The sequence below is a fragment of the Cetorhinus maximus genome, chromosome X (genome assembly GCF_964194155.1).
Source record: "Cetorhinus maximus chromosome X, sCetMax3.hap1.1, whole genome shotgun sequence".
NCBI classification, from domain to species: Eukaryota; Metazoa; Chordata; class Chondrichthyes; order Lamniformes; family Cetorhinidae; genus Cetorhinus; species Cetorhinus maximus.
The window spans coordinates 17,564,280-17,580,826 of NC_135917.1; the positions used below are offsets into that span (position 1 = coordinate 17,564,280).

The 16,547-nt window shown below is 45.1% G+C and overlaps 1 protein-coding gene across 1 annotated transcript in view; it reads right to left on the bottom strand.

Moving 5' to 3' along the window:
• The window catches only part of pou6f1 (POU class 6 homeobox 1), a 294,584-nt gene that overhangs the window by 122,312 nt on the left and 155,725 nt on the right, over positions 1-16,547 (bottom strand). Inside the window, exon 6 of the mRNA XM_078534560.1 lies at positions 4,459-4,631. Within this exon, the coding sequence (XP_078390686.1) occupies positions 4,459-4,631 (173 nt within the window). The remainder of the gene's footprint in view (positions 1-4,458; positions 4,632-16,547) is intronic.

Here is a 16,547-nt window from a genome sequence, read left to right on the forward strand (position 1 = left end):
GCCAGCACATCCTTCCTTGAGATACATGGCCCAAAGTTGGTCACAATAATCTAAATGTGGTCTGACCAGAGCCTTATAAAGCCTCAGCAGCACATCCCTGCTTTTATATTCTAGTCCTCTCGAAATAAATGCCAACATTGCATTTGCCTTCCTAACTACTGACTCAACCTGCAAGTTAACCTTAAGAGAATCCTGGACTATGACTCCCAAGTCCCTTTGCACTCCAGATTTCTGAATTCCCCATTTAGAAAATAGTCTATGCCTCTATTCTTCCTACCAAAGTGCATGACCTCACACTTGCCCACGTTGTATTCCATCTGCCACTTCTCTGCCCATTCTCCTAACCTGTCCAAATCCTTCTGCAGCCTCCCCGCCTCATTAATACTACCTGTCCCTCCACCTATCTTTGTATCATCTGCAAACTTAGCCAAGATTGCCCTCAGTTCCTTCATCTAGATCATTAATGTATAAAGTGAAAAGTTGTGGTCCCAACACTGACCCCTGCGGAACTCCACTGGTCACCGGCCGCCATCCTGAGAAGGACCCCCTTATCCCCACTCTCTGCCTCCTGCCAGACAGCCAATCTTCTATCCATGCTAGTACCTTGCCTCTAACACCATGGGCTCTTATCTTACTGAGCAGCCTCCTGTGCGGCACCTTGTCAAAGGCCTTCTGGAAGTCCAAGTAGATAACATCCATTGGCTCTCCTTTGTCTAACCTACTCGTTACTTCCTCAAAGAATTCTAACAGATTTGTCAGGCATGACCTCCCCTTGATGAAACCATGCTGACTTTGCCCTATTTTACCATGCACCTCCCAGTATTCTGAAATCTCATCCTTAATAATGGACTCTAAAATCTTACCAACGACCGAGGTCAGGCTAATTCGCCTGGAATTTCCCGTCTTTTGCCTCACTCCCTTCTCAAACATGGGGGTTACATTAGCGATTTTCCAGTCCTCTGGGACCCCCCCTGACTCGAGTGATTCCTGAAAGATCACCACTAACGCCTCCATTATCTCTTCAGCTTTCTCCTTCAGAACTCTGGGGTGTAATCCATCTGGTCCAGGTAATTTATCCACCTTCAGACCTTTCAGTTTTCCTAGCACCTTCTCCTTGGTAATGGCCACCATACTCACCTCTGCCCCCCCGACTCTCTTGAACTTTGGGGATGTTACTTGTGTCTTCCACCGTGGAGACTGACGCAAAGCACCTATTCAGTTCCTCCGCCATTTCTTTGTTCCCCACTGCTACTCCTCCAGCGTCATTTTCCAGCAGCCCAATGTCCACTTTTGCCTCTCTCTTAGCCTTTATATATCTAAAAAAACTCTTGCAATATTCTTTTATATTACTGGTTAGTTTACCCTCATATTTAATCTTCTCCCTCCTTATTTCTTTTTTAGTTGTCCTCTGTTGGTCTTTGTAGGCTTCCCAATCCCCTGGTTTCCCACTGCTCTCCGCCGCATTGTATGCTTTCTCTTTAGCTTTTATGCTGTCCCTGACTTACCTTGTCAGCCATGGTTGCCTCGTCCTCCCTTTAGTATGCTTCTTCTTCCTAGGGATGAATTTTTGCTGTGACTCCCAGAAACTCCTGCCATTACTGTTCCACTGTCTTTCCTGCTAGGCTCATCTCCCAGTCAATTCTGACCAGCTCCTCCCTCATGCCTCTGTAGTTGCCTTTTTTCAACTGTAATACCGTTACATCTGATTCCAGCTTTTTCCTCTCAAATTGCAGGGTAAATTCTATCATATTATGGTCACTTACTCCTAAGGGTTCCTTCACCTTAAGCTCCCTTATCAAATCTGCCTCATTACACATCACTAAATCTAGAATTGCCTGTTCCCTAGTGGGCTCTACCACAAGCTGCTCCAAAAAGCCATCCCGTAGACATTCCACAAATTCCTTTTCTTGGGATCCACTACCAACCTGATTTTCCCAGTCTACCTGTGTATTGAAATCCCCCATGATCACTGTAACCTTGCCTTTCTTACATGCCTTTTCTATCTCCTGGTGTATCTTGTGCCCCACATCCTGACTACTGTTCGGAGGCCTGTACATAACTCCCATTATGGTTTTTTTACCTTTGCGGTTCCTCAACTCTACCCACACAGATTCTACATCATCTGACCCTATGTCATTTCTTGCTATCGATTTAATTTCATTTCTTACTAACAAAGCTACCCCACCCCCTCTGCCAACCTGCCTATCTTTTCGATAAGATGTATATCCTTGGATATTTAGCTCCCAGTCCTGATCCCCTTGCAGCCATGTCTCCATGATGACCACCACATCATACCTGCCAATTTCAATCTGCGCCACAAGCCCATTTACCTTATTTCATACACTGCGTGCATTCAGATACAACACCTTCAGTCCTGTATTTCCCGTCCCCTTTCTCATTGTCGTCCCTTTATCTGATGTGCTTGAAGTTCGATTCCTAGCCCTTTCCAAACACTCTGTCCTATTTTGTGTTCTGGAGACTTTAATAGCCTCTCCTGGGCTCTCCTTTCTTTTCAGTTTTTTCATAATTTTCCATGAAGTTGAATCCACCCCCCCACATGCTAACCTGCTGCTTTGTTTCCCATTAGTCATACTCCTTGGAGTTTTACTGTTCCCTCCCCCCCCCCACTTTCTAGTTTAAAGTCCTGCTGACCACCCTATTTACCCTTTTCGCTCGAACATTGGTCCCAGATCGGTTCAGGTGGAGACCGTCCCAACGGTACAGATCCCTCCTGTTCTAAAACTGATGCCAACCGCAGAAGGTGCAACACCTGCCCCTTCACTTCCCCCCTCCTCACCGTCCAAGGGCCCAAACACTCCTTTCAGGTGAAGCAGCATTTCACTTGCACTTCCCCTAATTTGGTCTACTGCATTCGTTGCTCCCAATGCGGTCTCCTCTACATTGGAGAGACCAAACGCAGACTGGGTGACCGCTTTGCGGAACACCTTCGGTCTGTCCGCAAGCACGACCCAGACCTCCCTGTCGCTTGCCATTTCAACACACCACCCTGCTCTCTTGCCCACATGTCCGTCCTTAGCCTGCTGTATTGTTCCAGTGAAGCTCAATGCTAACTGGAAGAACAGCACCTCATCTTCCGACTAGGCACTTTACAGCCTTCTAGAATTAACATTGAGTTTAACAGCTTCAGACCATGAACTCTCTCCTCCATCCTCACCCCTTTTTGATCCCCTTTTTTCAATATTCATTTTTATTTTTAAATTATTTTATAAATATATTTTCCCACCTATTTTTATTATTATTTTTCTAAATTTATTTCTATTTTTATTCATTGTTTTATCCCCACCTTTTAGCCTATTTTGATCTTTTCTCCCACACCGTCCCCTCCCTCCACCCCATCCCCACTAGGACCATCTGTCACTTGCTCATCCTGCTTTCTACTCTTAGTATCACCATTAGCACTTCCTTTAGCCAGTATCGCCACCATTAACACCCCTTCCGCCTTTTGTTTATGATATCTTTCTCAATCTCTCCTTTGCCTCCACCTATCACTGGCCCTCTATCCAGCTTCACCTGTCCCACCCTCCTTAAACAGTATATATTTCACATTTCTACTTCTCTTTAGCTCTGAAGAAGAGTCATACGGACTCGAAACGTTAACTCTGTCTTTCTCTCCACAGATGCTGTCAGACCTGCTGAGTTTTTCCAGCACTTTTTTGTTTTTGCTCCAGGCCAATTAAGTTAATTACCAATTGCAATTGCATCATATGCATTACTGGCACAGTGCAGGATAGGGACTGCCCCATCAGTCAGTCTGTGCTTTGCATGTAAAATGTGAGGACACTCCTTTCCTTTGAGCTTTTAGATGAGTGCCTAATTGCCTCTCGCCTTTATTTTCTCTGCTTAAGAATCTATGAGCTAGTTATGCCATCCTCGTTACAATAAGGGATTAGCATAAATAGTTCCCTTCCAAGTTAGGTGGTCACTTCTTTGAAAACGCTGCTCTAATGGCAGTGAGCCTTCTCCTCCATATATTCCTCTTGTGATTCTAAACATTATCGCTGGTCCTTTTGTTCCATTCAGAATCAGAACAGCATTTTAGCAAAGGAGCAATTCACTCTTCTATAATCACTCAGGAAGCACTGACAAAGGTGGAAATAGATTTGTAGATATGTCACTACCACCCATGAAACTAAAGATACCACAACTTAAGCCAAAGCCTCAGCCACAATGCAGTCAAAATATGATTTTGTACAAAAAAAGAATGATTATAAATATGTTAACTATAAACATAAAATCAAGAATATATAAATCAAGCACTTTAAGATTTGTATAAACGTGCAGAAGAGAATACCCATCAAGAAAAAATCTAACTTCTGAGTATACAAAACGAGACAAAAATCACGACATTACACACTAGTAAAAAAGTGTTTTATGATTCCATTACCACTGGTCCCTCTTCATATCTAACAAGAGGCAGTATACATTGGAGTAACTCACTATTGTGGGATTTAAAGTCAGGCCTTGTGCTGTGTGAATGGAAGTGATCTGGGTTTGTGGTTCCGGCTGTTTCAGAGGTACAGCAGATGTAGGAAGGGACTGTAGAGTGGGCTGAGGTTGTAAGACCTGTTGAAGCTGTGCGGGCTGGAGTGCAGTATTCAACATTGACGCAGCTGCAAGAAAATGAGGAAAAAAAGTCTGTTTTCAGAATCGGGCACAATTTTTTAAAATCCGAAATGATTCTGTTACAGATAACAGAGATGCTTCTCACTCTTGGATTTACCACAACCTCAGCCAATAATGCACACTGTCTATTGTTTCCTTATTAGCACATGGACCAAATCTTCTGGTCTCCAGATCATCAGAGACCAGATGTAATACTGAGATTAGGGACCTTGTGGAAGTCCTGATATGCCGACCTACATGGGAATTGCCTGTGAAGTTTAAACTTCCGATGAGCAACTCCCTTAATCTCCAGGGCCCTCCATGAAAGTCTCCGATTCTCAGTTCTGTGGTACTTCCCTGAATACTAACCCTAATCCTAACCCTAAACCAGGAAATGTTAGACAGTTGAAAACTTTGTCTAACACCTGGGTAACTACATGATTGACACCCCCTCCCCCACCAAACCCCAACAACCGACCACCCGACCCCATCCGACTACCCATCCCGATTATCCCCCGGCTACCCTTCCAACCTAACCAGCCCCCTGACCTGATTACCCCCCACCTGACCTGACTACTCCTCCTGACCCAACGACCCACCTCACCCACCCTACCCATTCACCCAGTCACTTGCATTCAGACTGACCTTTAAACTTACCATATGGCAGCTAAAGGGAGCATGTCCTGTCTTCCCCTGACTCTACTCCGCTCTGACGGAGTTCTCCAAATAACTCTGCATTTCTGTGAAAGCCGGGATCGAGAGATCTCAGAAGAAATGCACAGCAGTGTTGAGTCGGGGGAATTTACGAGCAGAGCAGCAATCCAACTATCATTACTGCTGCTCGGAAGATCCGGGCCATTATATTTCATAATTTATTGTAGATAACTGGTACAGCTTCAAATAACAGTATGGTAGTGAGGCTTATCATTCAAAATGACTCTGCCATGTGATCTAGATTTTCTTTCTGACAAGTTCCAAATGATCTCAAAATGCTTACAGCTCGTGGAAGAATTCATCATAAACCTGGAGAAAAGGCCAGACAGTGACTCTTAACTGGATCACTCAGCTGATATGATGCTGGATATTAAAATGTCTTCCACTGGCTGGTAAGTCCAAGTTAACCACACATATTTCATGTTTATTTAAACAAGACTCAAGGGTTAGAGGGCTAAATGCCGGGTGTTTTCACCCCTGTTAGTTAAGGGATGATCCCTTTTCCTGCCATAAACATGGAGTTGAGAGTGGAAGTTACAAATTGAACAATAATATAAAATCATTTGGTTATGCTTGCACTAATGCAGCTTTTACATGGAACTCAGTGCAGAAAATTACTTTTTGGTGTTATCGCCTTTCACACAAGTTTGGTGTATAAGCTGGGGGCTTAGCTTGTGAAATTGTCAAAAGCCAATTAAAGCTGCCTCATCCAAAATTGTAGAATCATTCACTTCAGCAGAATTGCACAGTTTTCAAGCTTGATAAAGTCTGGATATCGGAAGCAGTGACATATTTCTGGATAACTGGGGAGGGGAGAAACAGCAGGAGCAAGTTAAGGTGGCCCACTGGTCCAGCCATGTAGCTGATGTTCCATCAGAGACAGAGAACCCTGAAACTCACAGGGGAGCTCTCTTTTGACAAGCTTGGTTAGTTTAGGAAGTCTATCACCAGGATATGCAATTTCACAAGTTAAGACCTGGAGGTGTAGTCCTCCAGCAATATCTAACTGTTGGTAGCAATTAAAGTGACCATGATCATGAACCTTTTTCACCATGGTGATTCCAGGCAATGGCAGGAGATCTGTGTAGGAGCAACTAGCTTGCAGCACATCTGGTTCCATCAAACAGATGGCATGCCAAGACCTCTATCCATTTCAACAAGGAGCAGAAACAGCAGATAAAGTGGCAGACATATTTCTTCTGAAATTATGCATTCCCTCGCCTACAAAGCTACACTGACAGTACTCATGTTACAATTCAAGCACCTCTAAGTGGAGCACTCTCCTATATCAAGAAGAGCAACAGTTTTGTGAATGCCCAAACAGTTTGTGACCACAGAATGAACATCATTTATCGCAATCACACTTCCCAGGCAACATGCATTGCTTGTATATTCTCTGTTATTCAAATGTTCCAAATTCCTGCAAGAAAAAAGGTTGCATGATTGGCTCTGTAGGCAGTTGATATGTATAGAAATATAATTCTTAATAGCTTTTCAATATCCCTGTACACCAGTGCAACAGTTACAATGAGGCACATGGTCATGACAGGTCAAGCAGTGAGCCATCAATTGGCTTGCTTGGGGAAATATTTGAAATTCAGATCAAAGAGGCAAATCTTTCTGGTGTGCTGTATATTCCACGTCACTGAAACAGACTGAGACCACCTCATGGAAACAGATCAGCAGCAATACGTGATCACCAAGATATCATCCTAACCCTTGTTCCTCTTCCTTTTCTATAGATGTGCCACATAAAATGGAGTTTGGGGCCAATGAGCCAAAGGAAGCTGGGCACCGGAGCATGTAGTGTACCTAAAAGCAGTATCCAACCTCACAAAGCAACAGCTAGTTGTATCTACTGCAGGGCTGTTGACTGAGAGTTTGAGGAAGCCTAGTGAGTGATACACAGCGAATCAGCAAGTAACAGTGGCAAAGAAAGAGTAGGTGCAACCTATTTGAAAGTCACCTGATGTCCATTCTGAGCTGCAGGCACTGATCCAGACCTTGGGGATTTGTTTTTAAAGGGAATAATCATTTCTGAACATCAAAGATGCTAGAGTCAGTTTTTTCGCCAATATACTCTGTGTTGGTGGATGTAACAGAATGTCTGCAGTCCATGACTGAGCATATGGTAACTACAGAGACATCAGCACTGGCTCCCATGGAAGAAGCAGTCTTTGCATCACTCAGGAATGCTCAAACTGCTGCCTCCCAGACCTTAGGCTTCGCTGTATCCTCTTCCTTGAAGAGCTAGGTTTGGAGATTACACAGAGATAGCCCTTTGGTCAGCTCATGCACAGAAAACTGGGCATGTTACATTACCCAATAGCTGAGGCAAACGTGGATGATACTGTCTCTCAGGATAACAACACGACCCCATCCCCTCGAATGCTCAGAATGGACATTAGGTGACTTTCGAATAGGTTGCACCTACTCTTTCTTTGCCAATGTTACTTGCTGATTTGCTGTGTATCATGTAGCACATGAGGCTGCCATGTTTCCGACATAACAACAGTGACTATGTTTCAAGAGTGCTTCATTGGCTCTAAAGTATTTTGGGATGTCTTGAGGTCATGAAAGGGATTATACAAAGAAACTTTTCCTCTTCCTTTCAGATGTTAAGGAATGCAAGCTCCAACAACTCACTGATACCACGCCCATCCAGGGCCCTCTACCCCTTCCCGTCCCTCTGTCCCCATCCCTTCTTGTAATCCCAGCTCCGGCCGTGTATTCACCATACGCTCTGACCTTCCCCTCTCTGATGCTGAACGTTCAGTGCTCAGCAAAGGACTCAGGTTCATACCCTTACGCCCTCATCTCAATGAATTTCAGGCTCGGCACGATGCTGAACTCTTCTTCCGCCGCCTTCGTCTCCGTGCTCACTTCTTTGGGCAGGAGTCCTCTCCCCGTTCAACGGATCCTTTCACCCACCTCCAATATTCTCCCTCCACCTGGACCCCTCCCTCTGGCCTCTTACCTGCTCTTGATCTTTTCATTGAGAACTGTCAGCGTGACATTAGTCGTCTCAATTTCTCTGCTCCTCTCACCCACTCTAACCTGTCTCTCTCTGAACTTGCCGCACTCCGTTCTCTCAGGTCCAACTCTGACTTTGTCATCAAACCTGCCGACAAGGGTGGTGCTGTTGTTGTCTGGCGCACTGACCTCTACCTCGCAGAGGCTGAGTGTCAACTCGCAGACACTCCCTCCTACCTCCCCCTGGACCATGACCCCACCACTGAACATCAAGCCATTGTTTCCAGGGCTGTCACTGACCTCATCTCCTCTGGAGATCTTCCCTCCACAGCTTCCAACCTCAAAGCCTTCCAACCCTGCACAGCCCATTTCTAGCTCCTTCCCAAAATCCACAAACAAACAAAATCCACAATCTACCGGGACTATCCCGGTAGACCGATCGTGTCAGCCTGTTCCTGTCCTACAGAACACATTTCTTGCTACCTTGACTCCATTTTCTCTCCCCTTGTCCAGTCTCTTCCTACTGACATCCGCTATTCCTCTGACACCCTACGTCCTATCAATTTCCAGTTCCCTGGCCCCAACTGCCTCCTCTTCACCATGGACATCCAATCCCTCTACACCTCCATCCCCCACCAGAAGGACAAGGGCAGCAGATAGATGGGAACACCATCACCTGGAAGTTCCCCTCCAAGTCACTCACCATCCTGACTTGGAAATATATCGCTGTTCCTTCACTGTCACTGGGTCAAAATCCTGGAACTCCCTCCCTAACAGCACTGTGGGTGTACCTACACCACATGGACTGCAGCAGTTCAAGAAGGCAGTTCACCACCACCTTCTCAAGGGGCAACTAGGGATGGACAATAAATGCTGGCCTAGCCAGAAATGCCCACCTCCCGTAAAATGAATTAAAAAAATAATTTCCCTACTTTTCAATTCGATCCCTCTAGAAATAAAACCTAGTGCTTAGTTTGTTTTTATGGCCTTATTCCTTCTTCCTCTACCCATTTAGTTTCTTAATTTCTAAATAATATACAACTTCCTTACTTTTTTCTCGCTTCACGATTATCTATGCTGAAATTCATTTGCCAATTATATGTCGATTCTGCAAGTTTGTTAATATCTTTTTGTAATTTATTGCAGTCCTCCTTGGTATTGACTATCCATATCCCAACCCCAACCCCCCTTAAAATTGGTGTCATCTGTAAATTTAAAGATTGTGTTTTTGATTCCAAAGTCCAAATCATTAATGTAAGTTGTGAACATCAGTGATCCCAGCGCTGATCCTTGTGGAACACCACTTCCCACCTTCTACCCCTCTGAAAAACTAGCCTTTACTCCCACTCTCTGCTTTCTGTCTTGAAGCCAGCTAGCAATCCATTCTGCCACTTGTCCTCTGACTGCACATTCTCTGACCATATCCATTCGTCTATTATAGTGTACATTATCGAAAGCCATTTGAAAGTTCAGATAAATTACATCTACTGCATTACTATTATCTACTCTCTGTTACTTTCGCAAAAAATTCAATCAAGCTGGTCAAGCAAGATTTTCCCTTTTGAAATCCATGCAAACTATTTATTATTATATTTCTCATTTCTAGATGCTGTTCTATTCTCTCTTTTAGTGAGGATTCCATTACTATTCCTGCCACAGGTGTTAAGCTGACTGGTCTATAATTCCCTGGACATGTTCTGTCCCACTTCTTAAAGATAGGAATTACATTAGCTACCTGCCAATCCTCTGGCACTATATCTTTTATTAAAAATGTGTGACAATGCCTTTGCTTTCTCCTCACTAGATTCTTTTAAAATGCATGGATGCAATCCACCCAGACTAGGGATTTTATCCTCCTTAGTTTATTTAATAAATTCGCTTTTTGAATTTTAAATGCAGTTTTCACATTTTTAGTCATGTCATTTGATGTCATGTCTGCCTGTCCTGTTTCCTGATAAAAACTGAAGCAAAGTAAGTTATTTTTTGGAATCCTTGCATCTCAGGAGATGATGTACTGCGACCAGGGTGTCTGTCACTTCTGTATCGAACATCGTCTGTTGTGGTTGTAGAGGCAGATTTGTGCGGGCAGTCCCTTCTGCAGCTGGCACAGATAAATTGTGTAAAATGAAGAATAATAACAAGCCCAGTCAGCTGGGTTATTTTAATATTTCTACCATTTCTCTATTTTTGCCTGTGATATTACCCTGTCTCTCAGAAAGTGGCCCTATTCCTCTTATGACTTTCAACTTGGTTTTATTTACTTGGCTGTAGAAGATTTTATCATTTTGTTTTACTTTCCTTGATAATTTAATTGCATAGTTGCTGTTGACTTTCTAATTGTTTCTTTTTGACTTATCTCCCAATCTCTTCATATTTTCCCTCGTCAGGTTCGCCCCTGCTGTCTATATATTTAATAAATGTCTCTTTCCTTAATCTCAATTGTTCCTTTAAGTCTTTATTCATCCATAGTGACACATTTAGCAAAATATATTTTTCCTGCACTCCGTTTTAAATGTTTTCCATTGCTGTTTGCATGGACAGGGTGTGCAGGAGTTGTGTGATGGTGTGTACCCTTCTCTGTGCACTCCTCTGCCTTCTTTTGCTCCAGCTCCTCCATCAACCTCATCATCTGTGGGAGATCAATGAATTAGAGGTGACATGAGGAAAGGGTTCAAAGTCTACATGTGCCAATGCTCGTAACTGCCAACAAATTCATGGGTGACTGTTGTAAGCCAAGTGGCAGTGCGATATCTAATTCTATCTCTCTATCAACCACACCCATGGGCTGTGCCACTCAACTGATGGCCGACTCTCCTCCTCGGACAGGGTGGCTATGACTGCTCGGTTCTCTACCTCTCCCTGGAGTAGTGCCACCTCTTCTCCTGCAAGGAGAGAAAGCAGACCGTTATGAGAGTGAAAGTGAGGGATAGGTGTGAAATGGCAATGAAGGTGAGTGTCAGTGGTGGATGCCCAGATGGGAATATGAGGAATTGCGTGGAGACAGGAGTGAGTGCAGCTGCCAGATGTGTTAGTCTGAGGAGTGCGGTGTAGGAGAATGTTTGGAAATTCAGAATCTGGGGGGTTGCCTCTGAAAAATGGATTGCCACTTGTTTTTCCCACTGACGTAAAGTCATTAAACTCCTTGTGGCACTGAATCAAGCTGCAAGGCACCTCACTCCTGCTGTTCACATCTCAGCTACTGTCAACCACATCTATTTGGCTTGAGAGGTTAGTCACTTCCTCCTGATTGCGGGGAACATCACAGCCCAGATTTTCACCACAACGGACAGTCTCTCCATCGTGGCAAAAATAGCAGAAATGGCCGAAAATCATAAGTCCTGCCCCGATCATGGTACTTCCCATTTTTGCAGGGGCAGGAATGGGGGCTGAGCATGTTTGGTGAATGTGTGGTTTATGGAGGCAGCTGGCCATTGAAATCATCAGCTGCCTCCACTGAAGTGGAATTTTGGTCTGCCAGGAATGTGAAACCCAAAGTGTGCAAATTGGACCTGGTAAGAGCAAGTCTGAACTTTGTGGATTCATTTGCATAGCCAGGATACCCTTTGGCGAGGTAAGGTACCCCTTTGCATTTGGATCCGGGACACCTTTGGGGGTGGGAAGGTGCCTTTTGGGGTAGGTCATGTGCCGTTTGGATTTGTTAAAAATTGGCATAAATGTACGCAAAAAGTGCATAAACCCATTACTGTCAAGCTCAGTGGAACTGTCAACAGATTGTCAAAACTGTCCGAAGCACCTGTCAAACGGAGCTACCAAAGGGACCTGTCAAGCTTTCAAGGCATTTAAAAGTCCTGCCCTTTAAATCTTTGAAGAAAATGTCTGGAGTTTTAAAATAACGATTGCTTGCTATTTCACTCTGTTTGTTCACATAGGGCAGAATCTTCTGTTCGGCGAGCAGGGGGCGGGGCCCGCTTGCCGACGCATAAATGACGCGGGGTGATGTTGGCGGGCAGACTGGCAGACAGGCAGGCTTCTGAAAAAACATGACTCCTCATCCACAGGCGGGATGAGGTTACATGAGGGTATTAAAATTTTTATTAAATGTTTAAAAAGAAATTGACATGTCCCAGATCATGTGACAGTGGCACATGAGTGGACATGTCAGTAATTTTTTTTCCCTTCTTTATTGAACCCTTCAAACCTGAGCCAATCTCCCTGAGGCAGCACTTTGCCTCATGGAGATCTATGTGCTCTGTCACGCGCGTGCACGAAAGAGCGCACTCTCGGCTCAGGGAATCCCCCCCTGCCCGCACAGGGAGTGCATAGCGCTTCCTGGCGGATGTCATGCTGGGCAGGCCTTAATTGGCCTGCCCACGTAAAATGGTGGCGCGACCCCAACCAGGGGAGCCGATCAGGAACCCGCCCACTGGCACTCGCTCTCGCACAACCCCCCGACGGGGGGAAGATGCTGCCCATAAGCCTGAGGGTTTCTGTTACTGGATAAGTGCTGCATGAATGATCTCACAACCATCCATTATCACAGTAGGGATCCTGCCAGTTCACAGTTTCACTGACAGCTACAAGTGGTTATAGACTCTTTGAAATGGGACAATGAATTTCAACACTTATTGTTATAAGGGATTGTGCACTTGAATAAAATGTTTGTTGTTATAAGGCTTTATTTACTTGAAGGAATGCATAAATTGGATTTGTGAAGAATTTTATTTTCAATATAGTGAAGTCTGTAATACACTTAGAAAGTTATTTTATACAACTTTTTTTAATCTCATTTCTGCACAGGTCCTGAGGTCTGCCCGTGGTGGATACTGAGTGAGGTGATATGGTAGGTATAAGGACAAAGGATGGTGGGTGGGGGAGCATGGGATGGCATGAGTTGGCACTATGTTGGAAAAGGGGCTATAAAGGGCCATGGTGATGGGTAGGGGCATGATGTGGCACTGGTTGACATGGATAGAGCATCAGGAGTGTGGGGAGGCGTGAGTGCTGAGGGCTGGAGGCACGTTTCATGTTTTAATCTTTATTTTTGAACTTTGGACCCAGACCGCCTTCACACCCAGCATCCTTCACAGTCGTTCCCAGGTCGCCCGCCCTGACTTCTAATCCAGTCCGTCTCCCCCGCCCAAACCCAGGCAGCCATTTTTAAAGGTTGGCTTTGTGGAGCCAGGAATTCTCCCATCTCTGCGCACCCGACCCAGGAGTCAAAATCTGACCCTATGTTTCTTCAGGCCAGGGAAGCATCAGGGAACCAGGTTCGGGGGACAATGAAGCATTCCTACGTGGCACATCTGTCCTTCTACTTGCTCTGTCCTCAACCTGTAATGGAACTATTCTGCCAGTATACCTTCAAACAGAGATACTTCCATTGAAAGGTGCGAGCATCATCACACCCGCACTCTGTGGCTAGTTGGGAAACGGAGAAGTGGGATGTTTATGCTGTGACTGAGTTTAAAAAAGACACAGCAAAGACCACTTGACTAGCTACTGTGTTTCTGATCCATTGCTTACCTGAAAGCGGATTGATTTCATAAAAGTTCCGACCTATACGTCAGCAAACTCACTAAAGGGTAAATGTTCACTACTTGGGGGGTATTGAGAAATCAAGGATGTGCAATTTCTGATAATCACAGAATCACACAGTGCAGAAGAGGCCCTTCGGCCCATCGAGTCTGCACCAACACGTGAGAAACACCTGACCTACCTACCTAATCCCATTTACCAGCACTTGGCCCATAGCCTTGAATGTTATGACATGCCAAGTGCTCATCCAGGTACTTTTAAAGGATGTGAGGCAACCCGCCTCCACCACCCTCCCAGGCAGCGCATTCCAGACCGTCACCACCCTCTGGGTAAAAAAGTTTTTCCTCACATCCCCCCTAAACCTCCTGTCCCCCCACCTTGAACTTATGCCCCCTTGTGACTGACCCTTCAACTAAGGGGAACAGCTGCTCCCTATCCACCCTGTCCATGCCCCTCATATTCTTGTACACCTCGATCAGGTCGCCCCTCAGTCTTCTCTGCTCCAACGAAAACAACCCAAGTCTATCCAACCTCTCTTCATAACTTAAATGTTTCATCCCAGGCAACACCCTGGTGAATCTCCTCTGCACCCCCTCCAGTGCAATCATATCCTTCCTATAATGTGGCGACCAGAACTGCACACAGTACTCCAGCTGTGGCCTCACCAAGGTTCTATACAACTCCAACATGACCTCCCTACTTTTTTAATCTATGCCTCGATTGATAAAGGCAAATGTCCCATCTGCCTTTTTCACCACCCCACTAACATGCCCCTCCACCTTCAGAGATCTATGGACACACACGCCAAGATCCCTTTGTTCCTCAGAACTTCCTAGTGTCATGCCGCTCATTGAATACTTCCTCGTCAAATTACTCCTTCCAAAGTGTATCACCTCACACTTTTCAGGGTTAAATTCCATCTGCCACTTATCTACCCATTTGACCATCCCGTCTATATCTTCCTGTAGCCCAAGACACTGAACCTCACTGTTAACCACCCGGCCAATCTTTGTGTCATCCGCAAACTTACTAATCCTACCCCCCACATAGTCATCTATGTCGTTTATATAAATGACAAATAATAGGGGACCGAGCACAGATCCCTGTGGTACGCCACTGGACACTGGCTTCCAGTCACTAAAGCATCCTACTGTCATCACACTCTGCCTCTTACAACTAAGCCAATTTTGAATCCACCTTATCAAATTACCTTGCATTCCATGTGCATTTGCCTTCTTTATAAGTCTCCCATGTGGGACCTTGTCAAAGCCTTTGCTGAAATCCATATAAACTACATCAACTGCACTACCCTCATCTATACACCTGGTTACCTCCTCAAAAAATTCAATCAAATTTGTTCGGCATGACCTCCCTCTGACAAAGCCATGCTGATTATCCCTGATCAAACCTTGCCTCTCCAAGTGGAGACAGATTCTCTCCTTCAGAATTTTCCCCAATAGTTTCCCTACCACTGACGTGAGACTCACTGGCCTGTAGTTCCCTGGCTTATCTCTACAACCCTTCTTAAACAGCGGAACCACATTTGCTGTTCTCCAGTCATCTGGCATCTCCCCCGTGGCCAGAGAGGAATTAAAAATTTGGGTCAGAGCCCCTGCAATCTTCTCCCTTGCCTCCCACAGCAGTCTGGGACACACATCATCCGGAACTGGAGATTTGTCCACTTTTAAGCCGGCCAACACCAGGCATGCAGAAATTTAACCCTCAGCAAGAACCATGGATGGGACAAACAATGGACACAATATGGAATGCAGATTGGTTGGGACAGGAGGCTGATGTATGGGAATATAACTTGGATTCTTGGATACATACAGGCTTCTGAGACCTACTCCCCAGAAGGAAGCTAGACCGTGCTCTCCGCAATAATTCCAGATCACAATACAGCCAGACTTACAATGCCTTGAAACCCATCCTCAGTCCTGCTGCAGTCGAGCACTTCCTTTCTTAGACTTCATATCCACTGGATCTTAAATGCCAGGGTCCAATCTAAGTGCCCACAAACCCTCTAAGGATGCACTCACAACGCTCCCTGATCTCAGCATGACCATAATGCTCTCATAGCCTGAAACCTCCCATCCCAATTCTTCCAGATCAAAGTACCTTCACCTCCAGTGCTCCCAGAACAACGTCATCCAACTTCCAGTGTTCCTGGACCCTGAGACTCCTTCACATAGTGGTTTATAAAGTATAATGGACCCTGGGCTTTATAAGTAGGGATATAGAGTATAAAAGCAAGGAAGTTATGTTAAACATGTATAAAGGGTGGGCCCAGCCTCAACTAGAGTATTGTGTCCAGTTCTGGGCACCACACTTCAGGAAGAATGTGAAAGAGAGTGCAGAAAAGATTCACAAGAATGGTTCCAGGGATGAGGAACTTCAGTTACATGGGTAGATTGGAGAAGCTGGGGATGGTCTCCTTCGAGAAGGGAAGGCTGAGAGGAGATTTAGTAGAGGTGTTCAAAATCATGAGGGGTCTGGACAGAGTCGATGGTGAGAAACGGTTCCCGTTGGTGGAAGGATCGAGATCCAGAGGACACAGATTTAAGGTAATTGGCAAAAGAAGCAATGACGACATGAAGAGAAAATTCTTCATGCAGCGAGTGATTAGGAATTCATACGCACTGCCTGAGAGTGTGGTGGAGACCGATTCAATCATGGCTTTCAAAAGAGTCTTGGACTGTTATGGAAAGAAGAAAATTAACAGGGCTATGGGATAAAGGCAG